General features: G+C 44.6%; 1 protein-coding gene and 1 long non-coding RNA gene across 4 annotated transcripts in view; one reads left to right on the top strand and one right to left on the bottom strand.

The window, feature by feature from the left end:
* Nucleotides 1-994: 994 nt before the first annotated feature.
* The window catches only part of LOC126536785 (cell adhesion molecule Dscam1-like), a 181,384-nt gene continuing 155,375 nt past the window's right edge, over nucleotides 995-27,003 (bottom strand). The window contains exons 12-29 of one of the 3 annotated variants that reach the window (XR_011893865.1): nucleotides 25,705-25,824; nucleotides 23,985-24,161; nucleotides 19,198-19,345; nucleotides 17,808-17,956; nucleotides 17,100-17,231; nucleotides 15,872-16,039; nucleotides 15,651-15,721; nucleotides 14,525-14,765; nucleotides 13,441-13,533; nucleotides 12,489-12,710; nucleotides 11,136-11,441; nucleotides 9,970-10,137; nucleotides 8,345-8,682; nucleotides 7,398-7,464; nucleotides 5,493-5,673; nucleotides 4,497-4,641; nucleotides 2,410-2,606; nucleotides 995-1,682 (exon numbers count right to left, since the gene is read on the bottom strand). Coding sequence is in view for 2 of the 3 variants with exons in the window: in XM_072287871.1 (XP_072143972.1) it covers nucleotides 4,512-4,641; nucleotides 5,493-5,673; nucleotides 7,398-7,464; nucleotides 8,345-8,682; nucleotides 9,970-10,137; nucleotides 11,136-11,441; nucleotides 12,489-12,710; nucleotides 13,441-13,533; nucleotides 14,525-14,765; nucleotides 15,651-15,721; nucleotides 15,872-16,039; nucleotides 17,100-17,231; nucleotides 17,808-17,956; nucleotides 19,198-19,345; nucleotides 23,985-24,161; nucleotides 25,705-25,824 (2,711 nt within the window). In the remaining variant the exon portion in view is untranslated. Of the gene's footprint in view, nucleotides 1,683-2,409; nucleotides 2,607-4,496; nucleotides 4,642-5,492; nucleotides 5,674-7,397; nucleotides 7,465-8,344; nucleotides 8,683-9,969; nucleotides 10,138-11,135; nucleotides 11,442-12,488; nucleotides 12,711-13,440; nucleotides 13,534-14,524; nucleotides 14,766-15,650; nucleotides 15,722-15,871; nucleotides 16,040-17,099; nucleotides 17,232-17,807; nucleotides 17,957-19,197; nucleotides 19,346-23,984; nucleotides 24,162-25,704; nucleotides 25,825-27,003 lie in introns of those variants that run through there. The other 2 variants (XM_072287871.1, XM_055073933.2) reach the window with 2 other exon arrangements.
* On the top strand, nucleotides 12,635-26,186 carry LOC129386235 (uncharacterized). The gene is made up of 3 exons (XR_011893866.1): nucleotides 12,635-12,722; nucleotides 19,243-19,348; nucleotides 25,738-26,186. It is a non-coding gene; the product is annotated as an uncharacterized lncRNA (long non-coding RNA).

Consider the following 27,003-nt stretch of genomic DNA (forward strand, 5'->3'; position numbering starts at 1 on the left):
AGATATTGTATTTCTATGGCGTCGTACTTTACACTTTCTTTTTAACATTCTCCATATGCCCAATCAATGACAAATAATTTATCCACAGACCGGTTGCGAAGAAGCGTATAGGCAGATGAACTCAAGTCTCACGATCTTCACATGAAAGCCAGGTACTCTATCTATTACGCCGCAGAGCAGACATGTTGCAGCATTTTTAATGTTGGTATATGTATACATAATTTTCGCAAAACCTGCGCGAACTCTTCTTGAAACTTTGCTCTGCTTTGCTTGATAAGAAGTATTGCATCATACTGCATCTTTCACCACGGAAAAGAAAACTTTAGTTAAGCTTAAAATTTGTTCTTTCCCCATCGACGATGCCTTCATGGCACAAACGTGAGAGCAGGCCAAAGTTTTCGATCTGTGCCTTTGTGGGGAACCACGCTTTGCACAGGACCACGTTATGTGGCGAACACGCTGTGTGTCACACCAGCGTTAGCGTGGTGACCACAGCAATCTATAGACTTATACCAGAGAGCGCACGCCGCTCACAAACTTCCTACGCGCATCTAGCGCTGGCTTACGTGTCTATCTTTCACCATGGCGTCGAAGAATCCAACATTCGCATAGGAATGCCGGAATTGTGCAAAAAGTTCTATATTGTTTCGAATAAAGTCCAACATTATGGTTCATTCGTTGCTACTGTGCTCAAGCCTGCATCTGTTTAAACCTGTCCTTGGGCAGCGTGGCTAACTTGTGACAAAGGAAAATGCTCGGTGAGAACAAACGTCTTTATTAACTTATTTCCATTTTTTTTTACAAACGCGCGTAGTTTCTGTGGGAGGCACGACAGGCGCATCGTACGAATAAGCCTTAGATTTGTCTGCGCGTAGCTTCCTGTGGTCATCGCTGTCCTGCTTTAATTCATTTTTTAAACGAGCAAGATTGACTGCCTCTATAATGACAAAGACAATATAAGCCGCGTATAAAGCAAAAATCTTTTACAGAAACGGCACAAAAATAAAGTACATTTATTTGTAAAAATACAAATTATGTACAATAGTACCGCCAGAAAGTCGTTCGTGAGCCGTAAGTTTGTTGTCTCAATGAGTCCTCGCGCAACCACAAGCTTCTTCTCGCACTATGCTTTGAGACAGCTCGAACCGTCCGTGTCCCTGCTTCACAGGTATCACAACTCCGAGCGGCGTCGCTGCTCGGTTCGATGCGTCGGTGCGCTGGTGCCCGGAACTTGGGCTCACTTCGCTGACACGCACACCACTGTTCGTCGGAGAACCGGTTCCTCGTAAATAAATTCGTAGCACTTCTTTTTCTTGCTCCTATTTTCTTCTAATAAAAGAAAGATGTATCATTAAATGGCCGCTGGATGCAATCATAGCTCTCAATGCGCTGTCGGATTTTGACTAAAAGACGATTTGCTAAGTACCGCATTTATCCCCAGATAGCTACCACTCCAGTGTGCAGCTAGGCGCACTGCCGGGGCCATGGCGAATTGTGACAACGAGCGGTAATCTGACTGGCACGGTGGCACGGTGAAGGATTCCCAGACACTGCATGCAACTTCTGACGATGATTCTCCGGCTCCAGAGCCGGGTATCTTGCACAACACAGACGCACATTCCAGGCACTCCGGACGTCCAAGAGCTTACGGGGAAGACCTTGTGTTGATTTTTCTGCTCCGCCTGCGGACAAGTATGAAGTTTGGCGGCATTACAGCGCGGCATAAATGAAGGAAAAAGAAGTACCCGGAACGTTGAGAGAAACAGAAAGGGACAGAAGAAAACGAAAGGCAGGAAGGGTAACGAGAAGCCTGCTACTGCACATTGAGGCTTCGCGTAAATTAATAGGAGTTCTAGTACAGCTTAACCCCAGTGCCAATGCTTTCGCAAGGTGAGCTAGAAGGGACACTACTGTCTGCGAGATAATGAAGTCAAGGTAGGTTAGAAGCTCACATAGATGACAAGACAAATAACAGTTCAAATGAAATCGGAGGTTATGTAAATGTAGTGGACGGGGGAACGAGGCATTCCTGATTTTTAAGAATTCATCTGAGGTAGCAATTGCTGCAATGTATGAACCTGGCTCTTAGTGACTAGTAACAAAGCAAAATGAAAAAGTAAAATTCTTCGCAGAATTTTTGTACCTTAATCAGAAATGACTTTCTCTGCATTCGTAGGAAGACTGCTAAGTTCGTAACGTCATACACTCGTTATCAAAGCGATAGCGCAGTTTAATAATGCCATGTTAAGAAAGCAAAATAAGAAAGGAGTTCAATCAAGTATCTTCGTCGACAGCAAATGCGGGATTCTTTCTCATTGATTCTTTGTAAATGCAGGATGCTTTGTCTAAGCGCTGGTTGAGAAATTTGAAAGCAAGCCTTGATTGGCGTAAGCAAGCCCTGGCACATACCGGAAAAACCATCTCGGTCTTGTCTGCATAGGAGCGTGGCGTTTATTTTCCATAGAAATGTCCGTAGCAAAAACGGGCGTCTGGATTATCGGATGGCCAACTGTGGTTCACAAAGTCTTGACAGCCATCCCCACACAGAGACACGGCAACCTGCACGGCGGTCGAAGATGGCTCGGGCTGCTGAAAGAGCACGGGCCCTGCAAATACACGTTGACGAGGAAACCGGTCTGTTTGCATTGATTGCATAGCGGTTTACAGTGTATAGAAGCGCAGATGCATAAATTTACAACGGCATGAAGACAACAGAAGGTGAAGCCAGAGAAAGAATAGAGATAACTCTTTTTTTACCGTATTTACTAGAATACAGGCCAATATTTTTTCTGTAAGGATTGGTGTACAGACTTGACGACCGACCTAGATTCAAGCATGTGGTTCCGCAACCGCCAGACACCGCCGGCAGCAGGAAGCTCTGTCGCACGCGCTGGAAGATTAGTCGCTGATTTTATCCGGAAACACACACAGAAGCCGGAATGTCTGTAACGACATCCCAAATCTCAAAGAGGCGAACGCGAAAGTCTCAAATGTTCTGCGCGTCGTTCTAAACAACTTTCGACTTTGCCTGTTTCTAGATGCTTTCAACATGACCACTACACTTAGATAGTGAGGTAGGCTGCGGCGACATGGGATAAAATTTTAGGCAGTTAGATAATGCGAGTCTTCCAAAAGTGCAACACCACGATCACGTTGCCTGTTTTATTCGCAGTGAAATACTCTTTTCTTTTCGTCTGGCTTATATAAGACGAAAGCTTTTTTTTCTAACCTACCGAAATTTGAATATCAGCCTGGAATTTAGGTCAGATTAGGTTCGAATAAAAACGGCAATTGAAATCTATAAATAATAAGGAAGAGGGAAATGAAAGTGCACCAAAAGACAACTTGCCGCCGGTGGGAGACAAACCAAGCTGAACTCAAATCTTCTGCATTACGCATGCGATTTTCTGTCATTGAGCTACCGCGGCGGCAATCATGGCGTACCACTTTCTTGGGCATTTGTGCACGTGTACTAGAGACGCAGCCCCGGAAGTGTAAATCACGGAAAGGGCGTATCAGTTGCCACCGGGGAGGAGCTGTCCTTTCTTTCACTTTTATTTCATTTCTACCTACTGTTTCCGCACTTCAGTTAAAAATGAACTCGTAATTTTCCCTACGCTCTCCTTGCTACCAGTGTCTGATGGATTCACGCAAATGTAACTAACAAAAATCAAGCCTCTCAGTAACGCTTATTGTTTTGCATCACTGGTATAAAGGCACATTGTGTAGAGTTGCAGCATTTTTACCATCACATATTGCGTGGAAATAAAAAAGACTAAATTTCTCGGCTGCTTCAAATACGAAAGCTGGTTTACATCCGGTATGCTAACAGCAACTTCTGAAATTGGAGTAAAGGTAGTGAAAAGCACAGTCTAGATATGACCAAATTTCGCGATTCATCTCTAACTTTTTTTTTCTTTTTTTTTTTCTACAATCTCACACTGAATCTATAACGGGTGCGGTGATCTGAATGATCAAGCTTGAGCCAAAGTAAATGAAATAAGCTAACTCGTATTCTACACAGAGGGTTAGATACCTTGTTCCACTGGAGCATTGCGTTGGAAAGCAGGTGAGTTATCTGTGTAAGCTGCGATCACAGAAAAAGCGATTGCTACTCGCAGTGGTATAAGCAGCTGCTTGAATGCTACTTAATATATTAGCAGACATCGGACATAGCTTTTGTTTTAATGCTTGACTGCGAGCGTCACATTAAAATTGACCAGTTAGAGAAAAGTAAAATTTTGGAAGTTATAAGTATATAATACTGAGCTTTTGAAGCAACCAACAACTGCTATTACGTTTGCTTCGTTTTACAAACTCTGGTAAACAGGGCGGCCTGCATATTTATGTAGTAGCGTCTTGAGAATAAAGGTGTGAACAAGGCGCTGAATCTTTAAACTTCTAGAAGCATTATACTAGAATTTCGTTGGCGTTGGAGCCACGACGGTTCTATACTTGAACGTAATCATTGAAGTGTTTTCAAAGTGCTCACTCACATCGTCGTCACAGTCTTATCTCTGCGAGGAGAAACGCCTAGCGTGCATGTCACACTCGGCTTCGGACGTCTCGTGGCTCTCAATAGAGAAGTCTGCGCTCCCTTTGTGCGAGTCCAGTTCCACATGCTTCAGTCCGTCTGCGTACCTGGCCAAGACAGCGCAACAAAGAATCTTTACGGAAAAGAACACGTGGCCACTTCTGTGCATGAGAATTTCGTACTCATAATTCATATAAGTTGGCTGGGGTGCACCGGTTACAAGAATCTACGCTCCTGTACCTTAGCAGCACTAGACCTTTTTCGAGAATATTCCATCTGTATTTGTTAACCGAGGACTTTAAAATATTGTTTACTGCCATGGAGTGATGCTTCGGTTCTTGAACGAGAGCAGCGTGCAGCTGCAGTATGGCGGATAAAGGGCCTTACGCTTCAAACCACTAAGTTCAAATCCAGGTTTATTGCACTTTTGTAGAGACGCTTGACACTTAAAAAGGTGGCTTGAGTCGTTTGCTGGTGTCAAGGCTCACCTGGGGTGACTGCGGTGTAACATATTTACTTAAGCGCATGACTTAGAATGTGCGTTGTTTTGTAATTTCCCCTTCCCTTCGTGCTGTCCGTCTACCCGCACTTAGCTTAGCTTGCAGACAACCTTTTACATTAGGATAACAGTCTCCATTTTTTATTCCCGGCAGAACAAAATATCTCCTATTTTTTCTGGGCTCGAGTTATTTTCTCCGAGAGCATTACAGTTACGCGCAAAACAAGCATTCCATTCTTGAACTGAGTTTTGATACTATTTTCAGGGAGGAGGGGGGGTGGGAGAGGAGCTTACAAGATTGTAGCAGGCTTTATTAGTTGAAGGAATAACACATCACAACTTTGCATTTTCATGTGAAGTACTCTTAGTTTTTGCCTTCTGTAGGTCATATCTTACTGTTAAGCCTTTGATCTTTGTTCCATTAAACAAACTCAGAACGCACTTCAACCATGAGCTCACCTGGAATGCTTCCGCAGCTTATTTTCACCGTATAGCTCATCACCGTGGGTGCTCCAGTGTTTCTTCTTTGGCCGCGAATAAACGTAGGAGACATTTGTGTTTGGGTAGCCTTCAATTATGCTGAGCGCTTGAAGTGACTTTCGAAGGCCTTTGTACTTGTCTGGGGACATGTATAACGGAGCTACGGAAAACAAGAAGTAATGACAAAAATCAGCACCTTATCTGCACAGCTATGACACTATAGTTTGAGTACTCTTCAAGCCAGCACAGGTGAAGGAACTAAAATTGTAACCTCTTTCACAGTTTAAATCATTTTATTTAAAGCGCGCATGACCCACAAATGACAATATTCATTTCATCGCCATGAACGCTAGCACTTTGGTAGACTTAGGAGTGCTATAACGTAAAGCTATTCCAAAGTGTTTCTATTCCATCTCTTCAGTCGGCCCTCAACGATTGGTCAAAATTTTGTTGAGCTACCTGCTATTTCACCAGTCCGTAACGCGACGTCACAAAAACCGCGAAAGCTCCCCATCTGATATGACGTGAGCGCGCTGATTATGCATGAATAGGGGTCAGAAAAAAAAAAACTTATTTCTGATTCGACACCTTTTTCGCCATTAGTCCTGCGCTATCGGTAAAAAACTGTAAAAAGGCGAAATGGGCTGCACCCATTTCGCCTTTCTGTTATGCGACGTCACAAAACCGCCAAAACTCAGCAGGTTAAAGTGACGTATAGGCATTAAAGATGCATTATTATGCCGAACTAAACTGAACTTCCTTTCGAAATAATTGCAGATTGCCAGTTCCGAAAGTAATAGAAGACGTCTGACTATCGATCACCCTGTCACTGGCTACGCGGAGCTGCCGAGGAGCTGGCGCACCATAAAAAAAATTACGTGACAGTATAACGATGTCGAGCCTTTGGGCACATATACGACATCACTCTGCCAATTCTTTTTCGCTGAGGATCTGTTTAATGAAAATTTCAACCTTCCGTGGAGCGCAACCGCGATTAACCGCGATAACCCTATCTATTAATACGTGCTTCCTCGCCTCTTGTGAGCCAATTAGATAATAAAAACCGCTCAAAGTAGGCAATGGTACTCGCTTTGAAATAAAACAAAAGTGACCTCCTGTAAACGAGGAGACCGTTTGATTGTGCAGTTCAAACAGCGCTGCGGGTGACTTCCCGATGCTTACGTCAGTGCTTGCATAAAGGTGACGTCGGAAGACTGTAATAAAAATATGTTGGAATAGTTCTACATTATAGGGGCTGTTATATTATGAACCTTTCTTTAACGTCACAGAAGGCCGCCGTTGATTGATCATAGCTTTTTTATAGCACATGATTACCTGCGCAAATAAACACCTTCCATACCACGATGAATTGTGCTGTAGATCTATACTAGTGTGCGGTGCGATCATTTTTTTTTTTTGCGCATTTGAACAGTGTTGACCTAAATATACCACCTAAGTTACCAAGACGTTCTAGCTTATAACTCAATGCGCTGGGCGCCATATAGGAATGCGCACACCGGTCAGACAACTCAGCCTTTATGCACCTGGCTGTTCGATGGAACTAATTATATGCCTGCACGTTGAGGAGAGAAACCCATTAGACTGAAAAAAAAAGACTCATCTCTAAAATTAGTAGGGAAATGTGCATGGGCTTATTAAGGGTGCAGTGAGAGATTACATGTTTGATGGAATGCGTCTGGGCATCAAAGAAAGGAAGGTTATAATTATCATAGCGCGAAAGTGGTACCTACAAAGCAAGTTATTATCTGGGGAGCCTGAATGACAGCACCGTGCTGAAAAACTAAATTATGAAAGGTGAGCGGCCATTATAATATCTCAGTTCAGAAACCTCTCACGAAGAAAAGTGAACATGTCGGCTCTTACCAGGCTTGGTATAAATGCTTTCCGGAAGGCACTGCGTGGACCCTAGCACGTGACCTTGCCCGTCTGGCTGCGCAAACAAAAACATTGAGGAGAAAAAAGCCAGAGCAAATGTAAGTGCGTTCTACACAAGTCTGGGCAAACAAAAAGCGGTATCAACTAGACCACTGAGGGTATAAGTTAACATACACGAAGAAGAAAGAGTGCACCGCATTTGAAGTTCATCTGACTACAATAAAGGTGAAATGCTTCGTGCCTTGGGATTGTACACGCGCTTCATATCACGTAACTTCTTTCTGCAGGGCAGCTAAGACGCAATATTATCGCATTTTCATCTCATACACTAGCTGGTTTTACGCAATGATTGTTACGCAGCGTCCATAAATACGCAAGCTTCAAGCGAAGCATTGTTGTCGACAGGTACATAGGTCGAATGCGAGACGGTCTCCTTTACGGCTGTCGTGGAAAAAGTGGGACCTCTAATTACACCGCAGTATCGAGGAACTCTGCACGCAAGCTGGCCTCGGTAGCCTAGTGCGGCGCGTATTGCTGAGTTCATAGGTATAACTCTTTTCGACATACAGGTACTTGCAAAACTGTACACAATCTGCAAGGCAGCTAGCGCTCCACTCACTTCACTCAGAAGCCAAGTGGGTCGGCTTGCACAGAGCTGCACCCATTTCGGGGGGACAAGCGTTGATGCGTCTGCTACTAAAGCCTTCTTGCGCTTACATAACTGCAGATCACAGCCCTCCGTCAGCTAAATAAGTTCCTGCAGCATTTACTTGCAACGGGCGTATTCCTGCTCGTACCAGCTTCGCTGGTACGAGCAGGTGTAACATATGCGCGTCATGATCAAGATGTCGGGTGAAATCACGCCGACTTGGCAACCGTGACTGAGACACGCGGCTGCTCATAAACGCTTCCGAATTCAAGGAGGACGGACGTACCTGCTGATGCAGCTTCTTTGCCTCTGGGCTTGACGGCCTCCGCACAAAAGGCACATCGTACGTGTGCTGCGGCACCATACGTTCGTCCATCGCTTCGTCCGTTGCGCTGTTCAGACTTCGCGCGGAGGCCCAGCCAGACTGCAGACCTCCGGTTGCGTACAGTGACGACAGCCGACCTTCGCGTGGGGCGTAAGGCGACGGGTAGTAGAGCTGTTCGTGATCCACGGCGCGTCTGTGTTGCGCGGTCTCAGACTCCTGTTTGCTGTCCGATCCCTCCCATACGCTCATTGGCACAGTGTCCACTGACTTGGTGGTCTCCGTCACTTCGTCCACGTTTCCTATAAGGATTGAAAATTGTGATGTTTAACGTTCCCAAAACGGCTCAGTGGGCTATAAGGAACGCCGCAGTGGCGGGTTCCGGGTATTTTTGCCACCTGGGGTTCATTAACGTGCACCTTAGTCGAAGTATACGCGAGTATTTTTGCATTTCGCCCATATCCATATGTGACAGCCACGACCACTAATCGAAGCTTCGACGTCGCATTCAGCAGCAGACCGCGATAGAAAATGAGCCACCACGGCGGGTTCCGATGTCAGTAGTAGTGGGCAAGGATGTAAGACCATCCCGGTGGATTTCAACCAATTTAAAACGTCATTGTAGTATAACTAGGAAGCTGTGAAGTGCGATCACCTCACTCAGTAAACGTAAACGGCATTTTAGATGGAATCTATGTAAGAATTATGGTGAAAAAATAATTAACACCGAAGCTGAACACACACGCCAACTGAAGCGCCACAGATCCATTTGCGGAATAAACCACGTTTTTTCATCTTAATGCGTGCAGTTATTTACAGGGCTGTTTAGTCTTTTCAGAAATGCTTATTTTAGCTGATACCTAAGGGCGGAGCGCACAGTACAAATAGGTGGCATATTGCGTGCATAGAAGCAATATTTCGTTTAGGTGTACATGCCACCATTTGCCCGTAATTAAGCATGTTTATTTAACAAGCCAAAAGAAGAAGCTTGTATGGCCGATTTAAAGTAAACATTCCTGTGATTCCACCTAATAATTCTTTTTTCGGCTGGCTTTGCCAGCACACACGTACAATTAAGAAGAGTTATGACGGTGGCTCTTATATTTCATATTTATTTTTGCATTCGTTCACAGAAATATCGAACATCAAGTTACTCTGCATATATCATGACGCAAAGGTTCCATTATAATTTTCATATCGGGATGCGTTTGGGGTATCACGGGCTTTAATTTTGAATTTATGAACACATTCTCTAATGCAGTATATAATTTATTTATTGGAATAAGCTAACTGATCGGCTGACATTGTTAATGAAAGTTGCGTCTGCGTCTTTATAAAAGCTAAATTCAGATACAACTACGGGGCTATAGGTCGCTTAACGGACACACGCGCTTCGTCTACGACCTAATTTATCCTCTTTTTCCTCTTGTGCGCTGAAGCCTTCAAGTCAGAGACTAAAAGGTCAATCTATGCAACATCATAGCGACCGTTAAACATATGTGTGGCAAATGAACACTCAATACGCAGCATTGTCGGATAGACAGACAGTTACAGAGGCAGGGAGAAAAGGTCCCAGCGGGAAGACACACCTGAATACGGGCGTTGAGCGGTCGTGACACGTCGGCGGGAGAACACATAACACACGGCGGCCCCTAGCAGAATCACCACCACTAAAGAACAGACGATGGGAAGAATGATGTGGATGTGGCGACGTTGAGACTCCACGGCCTGTGTCCATTGAGGCGGTGGCACAGTGCCTACAACAAACGAAGAGGTACCGTGTACCGTAACGAAAAAAAAGTACGCAATGCAAAATTTATCTTGCTTCAGAGAGATATCGTTACGTATTCAGATTACAGTGACTCTATGGTGTCAGTGATATTCAACTTCTTGATGTCACATTCCTATGCCACTCGATGCTTCAAGAATCTACTAAAACTAAGCCGAACCCACGACCTTTGTGGGTGCCATATTTTCGACAACTCAGCGCTGTCGCTAAGATACCTTCAATTATATCCAATAGCACATTATCGGAAGGTATATTGTTACTCAGCAGTTGCTGCATGTTACAGTGTACCTCAGAGGAGCAAATGAATACAGACAACATTTATTTGGATTTTAGCATACCTGTGTCTGAACGTGTGAAAACTCGCTATATCGGGAATACGAACCTGAACAGACGCATGACAATGACGAACGGTTGTTCATTTGCCTTCTATAGTTAAGAATTTATTCACTACTAACAAATATCCTGACTATCTTACGACCTTTCTCGCCGGATGAATCTTCAGCTCTCGCAAAATACACAAGAAGTTTGCGGATGTTAATTGCGCCTGCAGAAGGGCTACGAAAACACACGGCTGAAAAATGTAGCCTTCAATAATTCATTGGTCTCGTTTGTTGATTAATTGATTCATTGGCTCATTATTGATCTTGATTTATTTGAGAGCATATAAAAGAATATTTTGCACGGTATGTGCGACGATATATATATATATCAGGAATCTGGGTGCGCCCGAAGGTATTTCAGGCACTGGCACTGACTGATTGATAGCTTCGAAGCAGGACTGTAAGGAACACAGTAGTGGAGGGCTTGGAAGCTTTCACACGCAAATTTAACAAAATTGAAATGTCGTCACAAAGCTGCTATGCGTGGAAACTTAGACTGCGGTCGCAGTGTTCCTAGTCCGCCACTCGGCATCTTGTACGCAGCCATAATGGGATGGTCTCCTCAAAGAACGAACATCACACTCACCACCTGTAAGCGTCAGTGTAGCGAAGATGTATTCGGCCTCCGAAGCTCCCGCGTCATTCTGCGCCCTGACGAGCAGATCGTACCAGGTGGCTGGAACCAGATCGGGGATGACCAGCACAGGTGGTTGTTGATGATCCGGTACCAGGTGGGTGGCGGTGGCAGGAGACCACTCATTCTGCGACTGAGGCTTGCAGAGCACGGCAAACGAAAAGATGGGACATCCGCCGCTCTTCCAGGCGCCCAATTGAAGCGTCACCGAGGTTACGTTGCACAGCAGAAGGTCGCGCTCATCTGGGGCAAGCGGTGCTGTAAACAACGTTTCCGTTAAGTTCCCCAAGTTGCTACCAACTGTAATTGACATAGTTCTAGAGTACAAACAACCATGAACCATCACGGGGAGGGGAGGAGTGTGAAAGGGCAGAGCATGGGTGGAGCATAATTTACAAAAGGGGGGGGGGGAGGAGGCGTTGTTCGCACCAAGATTAGGTAACAATTTTAATTTATTTATCCAGTTATTTAAAATACCTTACAGGCCTTTAGAGGCGTTGTGTAAGGGAGGGAGTGGGGGTGTGCAGGAAATGTCGAGGCATTCATAAAACAACGCAGCGGTAGTAGCAATAATTTAAATTGTTAAATGCATGACTTGTAGATGACGGAATTTTTCGTGGCGGCTCTCAGAGGCTATATTATCAGGAAGGTTGTTCCAAAGGCGAATGGCTCGGGCGAGGGCGGAGGAGTTACATGTTGGTGTTGTGCCGTAGACGGGCATGAAGGTGAAAGGCTGGTACAGTCTCCGTGACATTTAATGAAGAACTTCAATATACACAAGTGATGGTATTGTGTTATGGACATATTTATGAAATAATGGCAATAGAGGAATGTCGCAACTAATATGCAATGGCTGTAATCAGAGGTCGACTTTACTTTGCGTTATACTTGGGGTACATTCATAACAACGTGAAATAAATTGCCCGACCCTATTTTGCTTACATTCTAGTTTTTCAATTCGACACATAACAAGATCCATAACAAGCCTCGTTTCCACTATCACAAAATATAACACAGGTTCGCACGTTTGATAGCTACTTTAGCCTTCTTTCACGAAAACATTGCAAGCCACACTACATCGTCTCGCCTTTCATCTGATCTCAAAGTCATCTCAGTTGATTTCGCTAAGTTGAGCGAGCTCTCCTCGTGCTAAAGAAGCTTCGCCGTCAGGGCGCTCACTACCTCAATTGACCAACCGACAAACGGTGACTCCCAGCAACATTGTCGTCGCTCACTATCGGTTTGCGATAAACATTATACGGCGGCGTGCGAAGCGAGAATTCGTTAACGGCAACGCTTGCGCACCTGATCCGTCCGTCTTTGCCAGGACGGTGTTGCTGCTGGGACTCCTGCCGGCGGCGTTGAAAGCGACTGCGTGGAACGCGTACTTGCGGCCGCAGCGCAGGCCACGAAACGCGTATGCCGAACGTTCGGCTCCCGTCTGGACTTCTGACCACTCGCCGGGGTCTTCGCTGGGCTCGGACTTCGACGTCATGGGCGGCTCTGCCTTGTGGAACAGCACAAACCCTGGAAAACGAGGTAAACTTGCACATCTTACGGTCCCTCTTTCTAACCGCTGAATGATTACCGGTGATTTTGCTTATCTCGAGCCTAAGGTAATTTATTTCTCGCGCAATGAGGCAAGATTTACATCCACTCGCAAGCGGAAAAAAAAAGAGAACTTTCCCACCGGGGGTATTTCGGACGTTACAAGACGAAGCTTCAATTTAGAGGCATAACTCTGCCTGAAACATCGATAAAAAACATTTGTGTTCCGCTTAGTTTTGCCCAGGATTGCTTAAGGAAAGCTTTGTAGAAAAATAGAGCGGTGGAACGTCAATTCGTTACACTGCACGTTTTGAGGCGAATATTTATGCATTGCTTCTATCTTTGTGACTCCTAATAAGTCGTCATGCCTTGACCACTGATTGGTTTTCAAATCCGCAATTGCAACAAGTGGGCATATGATCATAATTAGGAGTATGTCAATGAATTTGTCTCACTAAAGAGCATATCCGCGATGTCAGAAATGCTCTAAAGTAATAATTTTTTTTAATTTATGATTTGAGAGAGTGGTCACTGAAACACCTGGCATGCATTTTAGTATGTTCTTTGTAATGACATAAAATTAGTTATTATGTTTGGGTATCATAAGACAGTATTTCTTAAACTACGCCCTGAGAAACTTCGAAAACGTCGAATTGGTTTTAAATGTTTTCTTTTTTTTTTGCTCTGTCACATGGATGCGTTTCCTTACCGTTTATTGGCTGGTCCTTATCTATATCCCAGCTCAAGTGAACGGATGATGATGTTGAGGAGACTAGTCTCAAACGTGGTGCCGCAGGAGGGTCTAGGAGCAGAAAAGAGAGTTATAAAAGCTGCTAAACAATCGTAACTACTTATCACGCAGTGGTTCGTGGTCGCGTCAAATGCTACACGTAAAAAATTCTATCATTCGCTAGCTCACAGCCCGTTGAGAAACTTTCCAAAAAGTAAAGCAGCACACTTCAGTGATATTTTCGGCTTTGAAATTATTCACGGCGCTAGCAGCATTCTCTCGCAGTGCAAACCACTATAAAGATGTGGCGATCGCGTTTTAATTGTGGCGAACTCGACAAAGACCCATGAAATTGAAATATTGAAGCACGTTATCGCGGAAGCTTTATGACCTCACACTTTTCTTGGATACATAGAAGACTAATTAACATTTTATAAAAATTGCAGTGTTACATTCCAAGGTGACTGAAAATATATTTTATTCGGGATATTGCTCGATTGAGTTTACTGTGAGCTAGAATACCTAAGGCACAGTTTTACTACTGCGACGCCTCGTCACAAGCAGACGTGGTTTAGTTCATTCCTCGAAGTGCTCAGTCACCCCTAAAGTCAAGAAGCGCTGCCTAAGCGCATGCATAAGCTTCACTTGTACGCACTGTTTCACTAATAAGAAGTGTTCGACTGATGTAGCTATGAAATCTGTGAATGATCCATCACTGACTGTGACGATCTTGTACGCTGTTCTATGAGACACACCCGCGCACCGTGTGTCCGACTAACAGTAGCTTCATTGTTATCGAAGTAAAACTTTGCATACATTGTTTTTAGAGATTTATCGACAACAGTGGCATTATTGCGCCAAGTTAATAAATTATTTCCTTATAATTATATCAGATTATGCTCTAACAATAATTTGAAGGGTGTTCATAATGAGAGCACCTTGTGAAAAGCAACATCCCTCTGCCCATTTTCAACACGTCTATGAAGGAAAGCCTGTGCTTGCGCCTTTTTAATGCAGACATCATAAGTTATGGTTGTCTGTAAGAAACGAAGCGAAAACTCACCGATTTCGAGCGTCTGTGAGAAGACCTCCTCTGAAGCTGGTCCGGCGCCCTTCGCGTTGAACGCCTGCACCACGACGCTGTACCGAGTGTTGCGCCGTAGGTCGGCCAACTCGCACTGCTGCTGCAGCGAGCTGGCCGAGCTCTCCAGTGTCTTGTAGGCGAACGAATCTTTGGCGTTGCGAACGCGGTAGCCGACGTAGTAACCCTGCACTAGTCCGTTCGACTCCTCGTCCAGCGGTGGCTGTAGGAAAAAGCGTAATAAGGCGGATATGTGGAAGGGGAAGTGGCTCTAGCAAACGAAGACTCTCGATCTCAAAGTACGATAGAGCAGTGTGTGGAAACAGGCTCAAGTTAGTCATAATAGCTGATTGAATCTTAGTGATGACTATCGATCAAAGTTCGGATAATTGCAGGATAAGGAGTAACGAGGAGTAATGAGTGGAGGTAGTCAAAGGCTTCTAAAATAGAGTATTTTTCTGCAACGCACTTAATTAGGCTGATGACGATATTCAGTTTTAGTTCTCCCCACTGACTTTTCTTTGAGTTGTCAGTTGTCGCTTTACGAAGGGCGGATAGCTACTGAAGCCGAAAAGTATAGCGGCGGAATTCGACTGGTAATGTCCTAATATTTTGCAGCTAGGAGACATTTACATGAGGTCTCCCACCACGTGGAGGTACCATTAAGAAGTAGTATACATGTAGATTCGGCCCTGACGCCAGCTGCAATTGGTCTGCATGCTTCAGACCGTCCACTTGTCCCTTTTGACCTATCCCAGCTGCCCCTCGCACATCCACCGCACTTGTGGAAATGTCTCAGACTGCGCTTATCAAGGCGCCACTACCTTACAATAGTGAAGCTACAACGAAGTCGCCCACCTGACTACCATCGATGAATGTATGGCCGGATTCACAGATACCATTTGGACTTCATAGAACTTAACAAATTATACGTGTACATATAACAAGCGTGCTTCACACGTTTAATGCCACCGAGCAAACTTCCAAATTGGAAAAAAAAATGTGCCAGGGCTAGGATTGTGCAGTTGTATATAGCAGTGCGCATTGGCGTGTGCGGAAATTATGCATTTATGCAGTATCCGACGCTGTGCAGTAAAGCACGGCTCACCTTCCAGCTGACATGGAGGCTTCGAGAACCGGTTGGCGTTACCCTGATGTCTTGTGGTGCACCGCTGGGAGCTGCATATAGTGGTGGCGCGCAACAATCCAAATATCATCCCGTTGCGGTATAAAGGGAACGCGCAAGCGGGAAACAAGAAACAAGTTTCAATTCACATTGTGCTTAATGGTAATTTGTATATTAAATTAGTAAAGGCCATCATAATTTACCTTCTTCGTCGGTTGTAACTACAAGGGCGTCACTGCTTTCACTGAGCCCAATGGAATTCTCCGCCCGAAGTCTGAATTCGTAGCTGGTCTTTGGTCGAAGGCCGCTGACCACGTGCGAGAACTCGGTCGACTCAATGGCAGACACGTGCGAGTCCTGTTCCCAAAACCCTGGAACGTGTGAACAAAGCTTTTTTCTTCTTTTTCTCATTATGATATCAATCACAAGAAAGGTGTAAATTTAAAAAGAAAAAGAACAAGAAAGAGGCGGCGAGAGAAAAAAAAGGTTGCAAGCATAACAGACGAGCGCTTTAGTGTACTGACGTCAATATAATGGCAAATAATATGAGGATAGCCACGCAGGTGGCCATTGTCTCTTCGCGACGCTTATGCGGCGTTTGATTAACGACACAGACTATGAAGAAAGCACAACTCACGAAATTGTGCACAAGTTTAGTTTAGGCTGCTTCGTTTGGAAAATTATGAGTAGTACTATCGGTCTTTCACGCCTAACTGAACACACCCTCGTTCCAAATAAGTGTGAAGAACCTGCGGCTTCTTATTTCTAAAAAAAAAAAAAAGAAGAGTTCTTATGGCCAGGTTTCGTACCAACTTTCTCTCAGAGCTTCTAGCGGATCTTGCTTCACCGCAGACTCAAATAACCGACGAATGTATGAAGAAACGAGTATAAGTAAAGCTTTTTCAAAAGTGTTATTTAGCATTCTTGTCGTTACCATGATTAGCTGTCCAAAACTGCCAATAACGCGAGGCTTGCATTGGTGCAGTTCAGCGCTAGGTTCCGCAAGACCGGACAGCCCCAGTGGCATAATAAGGCATTGACAAAATTCAGGAACACTCTAGGCACAACTGGATCTTATAGACATTGTTTAGTTTTGTTTCCTTTTTTTTTCTTTTCGCCATTTCCTTGTACGCAGCCTTGCACTGTTTAAGTTCATAAAGTAGAGTTGTTACTTTTTCGGATAGTGCTTTCTGTCTTTTCGAACTGCACCTACAAAGTTTTGCGCCCCACTCTACGAAGATAGATGCGCTTTCCCGCTAGACATGTACGGATGTTTTACGACTTCAAGGAAACTACCTGATGATGCAAATCGAAGCCGAAAATTTGCGCCCTATCAGCCATTGTGAGTGCATAATAGTCTTAAGCGAGTCGTCTGCGTACTGGAGACAAGTACTAGCGCTAATATGTCCGGAAAATTGCCCGATTGCATACCTTCCGGCAGCTTGTGTTCCAGCAGGTACTTCAGCACGGGGCTGTTTCCGGAGTAGGCGGGAGACCAGGAAAGCGTCACTGAACGACTCGTCGTCTGGGTTGCCTCCAGACCTCGCGGTTTGTCCGGAGGTTCTGCGCAACAGGCACGAAGCCTCTGGCGATCTAACAATGATCTAATTATAAGTTACTGATTACAATTGAACAGTGCGTTTTTGAAATGTAAACCGAGTGTTATGTGAAAAATAACTTGAAACGTTATGTAATCAGCATCGGTTTATTCATAACAAAAATGAAATCATTTCTTGCATGATGCTTTTTGTGTACGACAAGCCGCGCTGACTATCATTTGTCTTGCCTTGGCTTAACGCCCACCTGACTCTTTTCTTTCTGCCGCACAGCTTCGTATATGGCGTCCGGGTAAACTTGTCCAACGGTAACGTCAAATACCGTGAGCCTGGTAAACTCCACGCATGCGTGCAAGGCCACACTCGGTGTCGGAAACGGTAGAACGGTAACGCTGTGCTAAAATACTCTCACTGAATATATAGTTCGTTCCGACATATCACTGCTCGCAAGGGTGGCAAACCATTTATAAGGGAACCGCTCTAGGGGAATTTTAGATGTGTACGTAAGCGGTATATAACCAACGCTAACTGTTTCTTACGAACTGCGCCGTTAAACGGTAAAGCAGTACGTGAGAAAACTCACCTTGCACGACGACCTGAAAGTTTGTGTCGTCCCTTCCGTAGGCGTTCTCAGCGTAGCAGCTGAATAGGGAAGAGTCCCTTCGGTCCACGCTCGGAATGCGGACGATGTACTCAAACCCTTCGGTGCCAGGTTTCTCTTCCACAGCGTACCTGAAGTAGGGATTATGGCTCCCATACACAGAAACTGCGCCACGTCGCATCCATATTACCCATTACACGGAATACTCTATTATTGTTACTTAGGCAGTATAATGCCAGACTCTCTGCTAATGACAGTTTGGGCCTAGAACAGAAAGTTCAAGGGGAGTTCCAAGTGATCAGGGCTCAGTCCAACATTTTCTAATTATGGTGAAATACTATAACAGGTTCATTTCTTTCATGGGGTTCTTTATCAGCCAGCTTGCCCTGAGGACTGCCACATAGCCTGCTACTGGAACGTATGACGTTTACTAGCAGGATGACAACAGCAATCACTGCGACTGATGACTTTACCTCTCTAGAGATTTAACTAATTATTTGCTCGGCTCAAATGTCAGTGATGATTTAGGTGAGAAATGATTTGCTCCATCGATCGCGCTTCAGCAAAAATCAGCAAATAAACGCTCAGTTAGACTTTGTAAGGCTTCAGTTACACCCTTGTCGGCACAGATTTTCTAGTGTTTAGTGCCTAACCTTGAGGCAAAAACGACAGTAGTTTGTGTCGTTTGTGTGTTTCTCGACTTCTGTCCGTTTTGTCTAAAGGTCCGGTGCCGAGAACTAGAAAAACAAGTTAGGCTTTACTGTTACATCGTACAAAAATTAAGAAAGATGCTGTGACGTTCGATGAAAACGAAATAAAAATGCAAAAAGGAAAAACAACACGCACGCACGCACGCACGCACGCGCGCGCGCACGCGCGCGCGCGCGCACACACACACACACACACACACACACACACACACACACACACACACACACACACACACACACACACACACACACACACACACACACACACACACACACACACACACACACACACACACCCTGATTATTTTTTACATGAAGGAGATGCACGAAGCAGATGACACTGTGTTAAATGCGTCTGTTTGATGCTTGATAGGGTTCGTGGGGTGAAATTTTATTAAAGGGGCTCGATCTTGTGTTATGCCTGCAAAATTTTTGCAATGCTGTCAGCACTACTCTAATTCGACAGCTCGCGATTTGATGTGTGCAAGACTGCTAAAGAAAAACACGAAATTTTTCTCAATATACAACTTGTCCTAAGAAGTGTTGTCTAATTACGCATGGTTCTGTGAATTCAGGAAGAATGTAAAATGTGGCAAGTTAGCCGACTATGCTGAACATTTCATCAGCGGGAAGGTAATTTAAGCTTTAGGAAAGGTTCTGACCTAGGTTCCAGCGCTGGGTTGAAGCCGTGTCTATCCTTTGTCCAGGTCACCGCGATAGGCTGCTCTCCGACAGCTCGGCAAGTGAGCACGACGCTGTCTCCGCGACGAACTGTCAACGCCTGAAACTTGCGTTCGAAGTGAGCCGCCACTGGTGAGCGAGAGAAGAAATAAAGGCACGAGAAAACAACACTTAAACGATTTCGGTAACGCAAGAGTTATTTAAAAAAGAAGTCGCAGTTCCACCCGTAAGGCGAAGCATCGATTGCGATAGCAAATTAGTCGACAGCTATATGAAATTTTATGATTATCATCGTGTTATTATTATACTAGTTAAATCAACCTTATAAACTTGTTGCAAAGATTAGCCTACTAACTAAATTAACGAGCATGGTATCACGCCCGCATAGGTAAACACGAACGCATCTCGCTCGATGACCGCGGAATGTCGCTGTCAAAACGTTGGAATGAGTAAGCGCGGTAGCAGTAGCGAGCGAATTGACCTTCGTGCTGTCTCTCACTGCGACGTGAACTAAACGTCGAAAGCACAGCTCATAAGAAGCTACAGGCACTCTGTGCACTTTATCCACATCGCAGATCGCTTTGAAAATGAGGCCCACGTGGGCACGTGCTTTGTCTGTATCGCAGATCGCTTGCAAGATACGGCGGCCGCATGGCCGCGCCGTAAGCAGCCGCCTCGCGCGCGACAGAAGACGGCGTGCTTTGGCTCCGTTTTCCTCTCTTGCGCACGCGAGATTGAGCCGGCATTGTCGGCTGACCCTCACAAGCTTTCACTCGCACATAAAGCGTGTGGCGCGCGGCGACGATGTTATCTTTTTGGACTTTATGCGGAGCATCACGGCGACGGCGACGGCAAGCACGCGCTTTGAGTGTTCATATAATCGTTATCGTAGTAAAAAGCTTCGTAAAATAGGTGCCGCGGGCATGCACAGCGGGGTACCCTATTTTGACAGTATTTGACGAATAACTGAATGAGGTAAAAAAAAAGGCAAATACTTTATGCGCTAGGAATAGGAAAAAAAGAACGAAGGAAAGAATATGAATCGAGGATATTCGATAAAGTAGTTTACAGCACTTGCTCTTCATTATGGTGGCAATATGAAACGGTTAGAAAACTCTTTTTCGGTACCACCTTTTCTTTTTTTTACCTATGCAACATCCATTTCTCCGCGCAGTTTACCAAGATGCAGTTTAAATTTCTTCGATATATTCGGCATTTGCACACGTCATAGCAAAGCTGACGAATGCAAAGATAATGAATGTTAATTGTAGCTTCTGCGCCACAGGCAGGCAGGGGTCACTATAGCCTGCGGTATGCGGAGTGACAGAAGAGTTCCATTATACGACGCGTGACTGAAATAATGTGTGTTTCGGAGCGCGGAAAAATAAAATACTAAAATTCTGAGGTTTTACGAGTAGAAATCACGATATGAGTATGAGACACGCTCTAGTGGGGGACTCTAGATTAATTTCGACCACTTCGGGTGCTTGACCGCCCTCGAGATGCGGCCGCCGAGGCGTTAATTTTATCCCGCGCCCTCGGGCATACAGCGGAACATCATAGCCGCCACTAAGCCAACACGACGGTTGAGGGCGTTAAGGGGAGGATGGGGGTGCGCATGCATCTTTTTGCTTTTTAATTACCAGCTGGATAAATATGTTAAGAAATGTCATAATGTATCTTTATATGGTAAGAGTTGTGCGTGTCGTCTCCGGCGAAATGCGACCAGAGCCCGTAGATTTACATATATCATACGGGGGTATAGGGTATAAGTGTACATATGCACTGTTTCTTCTGTCTCTCTCTGTATGTACTGTGTGCAGACACTAAAATACAATGTCATGAATGAGACCAGTTTGCGCCTCTCGACAGCGCCCATTTATCGCTTGTCTGTTAGTGTTTATGCTCAGCTGTGTTACACAACGATGTCAATGCGATGGAAATGTGAAGCCAGAGAAATTGATACTTTTGGGCCCTTTTCCGTCAACTAAAGCAATAGAATTAAGCGGAAGCCAATTAGCGTTATTAGGTTGCCACTGTCATTCTTTATACTTGAATAAAGTTTGTGGCATTTAAAATAAGTAAAATTAAGATGTAATATGCAAAAAATATTTTACATGTTCTATCTTATAGCGCTTAAGCTAATATATTACCGAATCAACGATTTTGTAGGCTACAAAGCGACTTCGACCTGCAGGAATATATGGTAATGATGAGGATAGGAGTCTATTGGCGCTAGGGCCAGACGAAGAATACATGGTAGCGTGGCCTTCAAATTTACAAACAAATTGTCGCGTGGTGGTGACGTTGAAGAACACAGTAGCAATACTGTGTACGACAAAACTAACTTTTATTGGGTGAACCTGTGCCCACAAAACAGGCTACACTTATAGCACAGCGATAGCGGCGAACACGGTCGGCGATCGTCGAAAATCTGATCAGCGGGCCAAGCGCGTCGGCTTTTACAGATCAGTCGTCGAATGTTCCAGATTAACCGCTGGGACCCGCGTGTCTTCCACAAAGTTCTACACTATTCGCGTCGCGCATATGTGCAATCAGATTACACAAGTTGCGGTGAAAGACAGTGGACTGAACCATCGATAACATTGCAGAAACTTCTTTTACATGCAGGCGCGTCCTGCGCTGTGCGATAACATTTGTTAGGCGGCGAAACGTGGTCGCCAGATAAAGATAAGTACACATGTCAATATTTCGCTGCGATCTTACAAACTGTAGCAGCTTCCCGTCGAGGCGAGTGACTTGTTTGAAATCTACATAAACCCACCAAAAACTTTGCATGTAATACATCTTTAAGCCCCATATGAGGTCGTGAAAGATAACGGTATTGATGTCATGCCAAACATGACGTCGCTTCCCGGATTGTGCCAGTAAAAGAAAGTATAGAAGAACTGGAAAGAAAATTCCGCACTTGTAGGGCAACCTTTGGTGAGTTTTATTTTTTTTTTCTTCAGCGTCTGCACAAACGCCGACGATGTTAGAAGCGTGAAAATAATGCCGTTTTATGGCTTGCTTCTCTTTGCCGTAATAACATTTCAACAATAAACCACGTCACGGCAGAACACTTCCTTCTTCTCCAAGAAAAAGTTCCGGGCCTCTATCACGAGGGCTTTCTCGCTGAAAGCATTGTCGCAAGGTAAAATAACACTCCAGTGACAGGCGTTTCAAGCAATGAGATGTTGCACCCTGCTTTCGCGCACGCTTTCTCTGAGCGCTGCCTTCACCCTGGCGCGCCGCACTCCTCGGGGATATGTGAGAGTGCACCATAACCGTGCATCATTGTACCACTTTCTGTGACATTTTCTTTTTCTTCCGTTAACTCACTTTCAATTTTAACAGCAGCCGCATGCTACGTTTTTCGGGCGTATTTACGGTGAGGGATGGTCCCGTATCCGCCCGCCCCTTTTCACACATTGCTATGAGAGTGCTGTTTTGGCCACCCAATCGGCATATACCGGAGGTTATTCAGGCTTAGTTAAGGCCGCGTTACAATGGGGTGGGGCTCCGTTTGGCCTTAAATGTCGATTACTTTGGTTTCGTGAGCTTTCAATGCGCTTTTTTTTTTGCTTTTCAGAAGTATTTTATACTTACACAATACCCTTTCTTTCTTCTTATTTTTTTTCTATTTTTTCGTCGCGTCGACTGTGAAGTGGGTGTTTCACGGCGTCGTGTCTCACTTTAGTATGCTTGTCAAGTTTCCTTACGTCAAAATTATTTAGGCGGGAAAGAAATTTAGCTCTCGAGTTTCTGAATATCTTATTCAGTGCACTGAAATGTGTGTGGCTAGGGATTATTTTGTAGCCCTTGTGCACCCTTTCTGTTTGTTTGTTCTTGGTGCCACGCGTTGTTTTCAATGTGCTCCTACTCTATCAGAGATCCATTGACGAGAGTCTATCGGTGTTGCCTATAGCAAGAGTGAAAAGGAAAAAAAACATAAATGCTGAACCAACGCACTTTGACAAGCACTAGAATTCTGGGACGCTATAAACTATAAACGTTGGAATTCGCCTTACGAGCGTTTTTTTGGAAGCCACTTTAGGACCCTTGTGGACATATTTATAAACAAGAAATTCTAGCTGGGAATGACAAACAAAGTTATTAAGATTTGATTTTGTATCTTACAATTACGAAACTGAAATGACGAGAAAGCAGCTAACAAATAAACAAGAGCAGATAACCAGTAAAAAACAACAACAACAAAAAACTGAAATGTGATCTTCTAAACATTTCGGGCTTTAGTTACGGATGACATTTAAACAACCACAAAGTATCCGCCACGTTTCCTGGCTTCTCTGATTCCAGTTCTTCAGTGCCACTTTGCAAAGTCTCAAGGTTCTATCGACCCCGATAGAATGCTCATCACGCAGCATTAAACGTATGCCGCTCGCACTCCTCACTGAAATTACTTCGGAAACATGTTTCATTAAGTTTCCGCTCTAGTCGACACGTTAGCTAATGTGGCGTTACGCTCCGCTTGTCCGTCGCACTAGTATTTGGCGTATATCTGTCATGGTAAAGAAAACATGGGCAAGACACAAATCAGAGAAAATAAAAAAAACAGAGAGGTTGGTGGCGCAACCGACCATCCCGTTTCAAAGGGGACGCTCATATCGTCCATAACATTCATTCATCCATAGATACGGGGCTTGTGTGTTCTTGGCTAGCGCCTGAGTGCAGGTTGTAGCGGCACAGGCGCATGAGCGGAAGCGGCCGTAAACGCTTCGCTAATTGAATCCCGTATTACACGTACCGTGGATGTCCAGCTTCACCACGGTGGAGATGCCAGGTCCGACGCCGTTCAGCGCTTGGCACATGTAGTGGCCTGCGTCCGAACGGTCAGCCTCGCGAATGCTCAGCGAGCCGTTCTCCAGGATCTGCACGTTGGCGTTGCTGATGATCACCGAGAAGTCGCGGCCGCCCTCGGCACCTGGTGGCACGAGAGATAATTAAGTTCTGTGGTTTAACGTGCCAAACACACGATCTGATTATGAGGCACGAAGGGTAGTGAGGGACTCCGGCATAATTTTGACCACCTTTGCGGGGGTTCCCTGACGTGCGCCGAAACCTAAGCTCGTGAGCGCTTTCGCATTCCGACCCCACCGAAATGCGGCCGCTGCAGGCATGGTCTAACCCGCGACGGTAAGGGTTGAAATCGAGGCGAACAGGTGGAAGTGGCTGTATACAGGCACCAAATTAGACAGCTGAGTTAGAGACGTGCGTAATACACAAAGGGCCGTGCTGTGTGAAGTGCCAAAGGAACATAGCTGGTGTTTTTTATATCGCTAACATAATTTTTAATTATTATCTGTGGCACATAGCACCATTCTGGTAGTTGAGCTGCATTACTCGAAGATGTGGACATTACTTGCACTGGAAATCAAAATGCGAATCTGATATTTGAATATTTACCAAAATTTCACTCATCAACATTTAAACTAATTACTTTAACTCACATTTAGCAATACAGAAGTCTATGGAAGTGATACATACAAGATACATCCACTAGGAAAAAATTATGAAACTAGCATCGGTTTGGGGGGGAGATAAGCGCTGTCAAACTCGCGGTAAGAATGCACTGCTGTTGCACTTACCTGTTTTTTGACAGAACGTCTTCTTATACATTGAAGCTCAAAAATTACTGGAACACCAATGCATTTCGTCGAAAGCATTGGGAACGCATATCTCGCAACTGGTGTCATCCCCAGAATTCATATTACGCGCATTCGACTTTAGAATTTGCCAGCTAGGATGCGTAAATTGCATTATGTGGCGTAAAGTAATTAGTTAAAAAGAATTTGCAAATGTTTCTTAAATAGACTAATATCCAGTTACATTTCTCGTGCAACAATGTCTGCCTCTGAGAGCAATCTAGCTCAAGAAGAAAAATTGTGCTGCATGCCTTGGTTGACTATATATATATATATATATATATATATATATATATATATATATCTTGACGATAAAAAGAAGGTTCCTTATATTAAAGGACCAACAACAGTCAAGCGGTTTTCCTAGCGGCCTATCGAAGAGTTATGAATATGAGAAGAAAGTGGGCTACCTCGCCCGTATTGCACAATGGAGGCATATTTCGCAAACGCTAAAAAGACGTAGGACGGGGAACGAGAAGCACGCAGGACTAGTGTCCTTTGTAACTGCGTGCCTCTCCTTCTCACCCCACGTCTTCTTAGGGCTACTTAAGTGCATGTCTCAATACCGTCACTCGAAGGCTTTCGCTTTTCCGGTCGCTACTTTGTTATGATTTTACAGCGCACACCGCCCTACGAAAAAACAATGCCTATCGTCGTTCACAACTGGAAAGCAGTTATTGATACACATGTTTTTTTATTTGTACACATTGAAAAATAATCTTAAAACAGATTTATATATGACGAGCAAAAGTGAAGGACACCGCACGTATCTGGGATCTATCAGATTATTTGTTCGTGCCTCGTGTGTCTTTCGGTACTCACGGTATTCCTTTTTCCACCGTATGACGGGCACAGGGAAGCCGTCTGCCTGGCAGTCGAAGATCACTGGTTGGCCCATGATGGCCACCTTGTCCACTGGCTCCTGGCGCCACGTTGGGGGAACTAAGAAAACGCAACGCGATTATTTTCTCGAATTCCATGGGAAACATCCATTGGTGGACAGTACATTCAGCTTGCTATCGCCTTTGTTGCGAAAAACGCGATAGCACTCCTATCTACTAAGGAATCGGGGGTAAAAAATGCTTATTGCAAGAAATAGCGTAAATAAAATGCCGATAGAGGAACGACATGATAAGGTCAACATTTTTCGCTATTGATAAATAATTTTTTTGCTTCTTTTGATATCTATGATTGATTACTGGACCACCTGTTTGTTAATCCATTTATATGTGTGCATAATGTATAAGTTGTACTCACTCACCATTTCTGTGTTCATTTGCGTCACCAAAAATTTGTGATGGATATTTTGCATTGTATATTTCATTGTTTTCTACAAGCGCTTGTTTTCCTTGCGCAAAACACACAAACAAAAAAAAAACTGATGTGCTCATCTCGCTAAACCTTATCTCGCGTCCTCTACATAGTTCATTCATTCAAGTTCGCTGTCGCTAAGAATTGTGTCGATGTGTGTGGGTATGTTTTTTATTAAGGCGAAAGCCTTAGGTGTCTATGTTGGCGATGACCTTAGTGAAACTGCGCCGTGACGAAAATGGATGATACCGCAAAGAGTAAAAACACGTCAATAAATACTCGGATTGACGTCAGACTTCTCGGGGAGGTTCCTGTAAACAAAGTAAATTAGCGGCTTCAAAAATAAGATTTGTTGCATTTCGATCTGGGTGGTAATCTAACCCGGGCCTCCGGGGTTCGAGGCAAGCACGCTTTCCTGAAGCCACGGCTGCTTTACAGTTCTGACTTACTAAAGGTGTGCGTAGTGCATGCCTGATGGCACGCGTCACGTCGCAGCTATCTCGATTACTAGGGCGTGCTTCATTGGGCGGTGAACGTAACGTGACGTGATGTGACGTGACGTGACGTGACGGAAGCGGAGGCGCCACGTCATGAGCGCATAAAATGAGCGTGTTGATGACAGTTCGAGGTCTACAAACGCTATAAAGGTTTCACATTCTCACACGTAAGCAGTCTTAAATGTCTGCCGATATCTTGCTCCTTTCACAAATTGTGATTTGTGGACGCTACAAAACGATGCAATATAGATTTATTTCTCTTCTTGGTGCAGAGTTACAAATCACAAAGAATGGATGCTGGGCGATAAGCTGT

Source organism: Dermacentor andersoni, chromosome 4, assembly GCF_023375885.2.
Source record: "Dermacentor andersoni chromosome 4, qqDerAnde1_hic_scaffold, whole genome shotgun sequence".
NCBI classification, from domain to species: Eukaryota; Metazoa; Arthropoda; class Arachnida; order Ixodida; family Ixodidae; genus Dermacentor; species Dermacentor andersoni.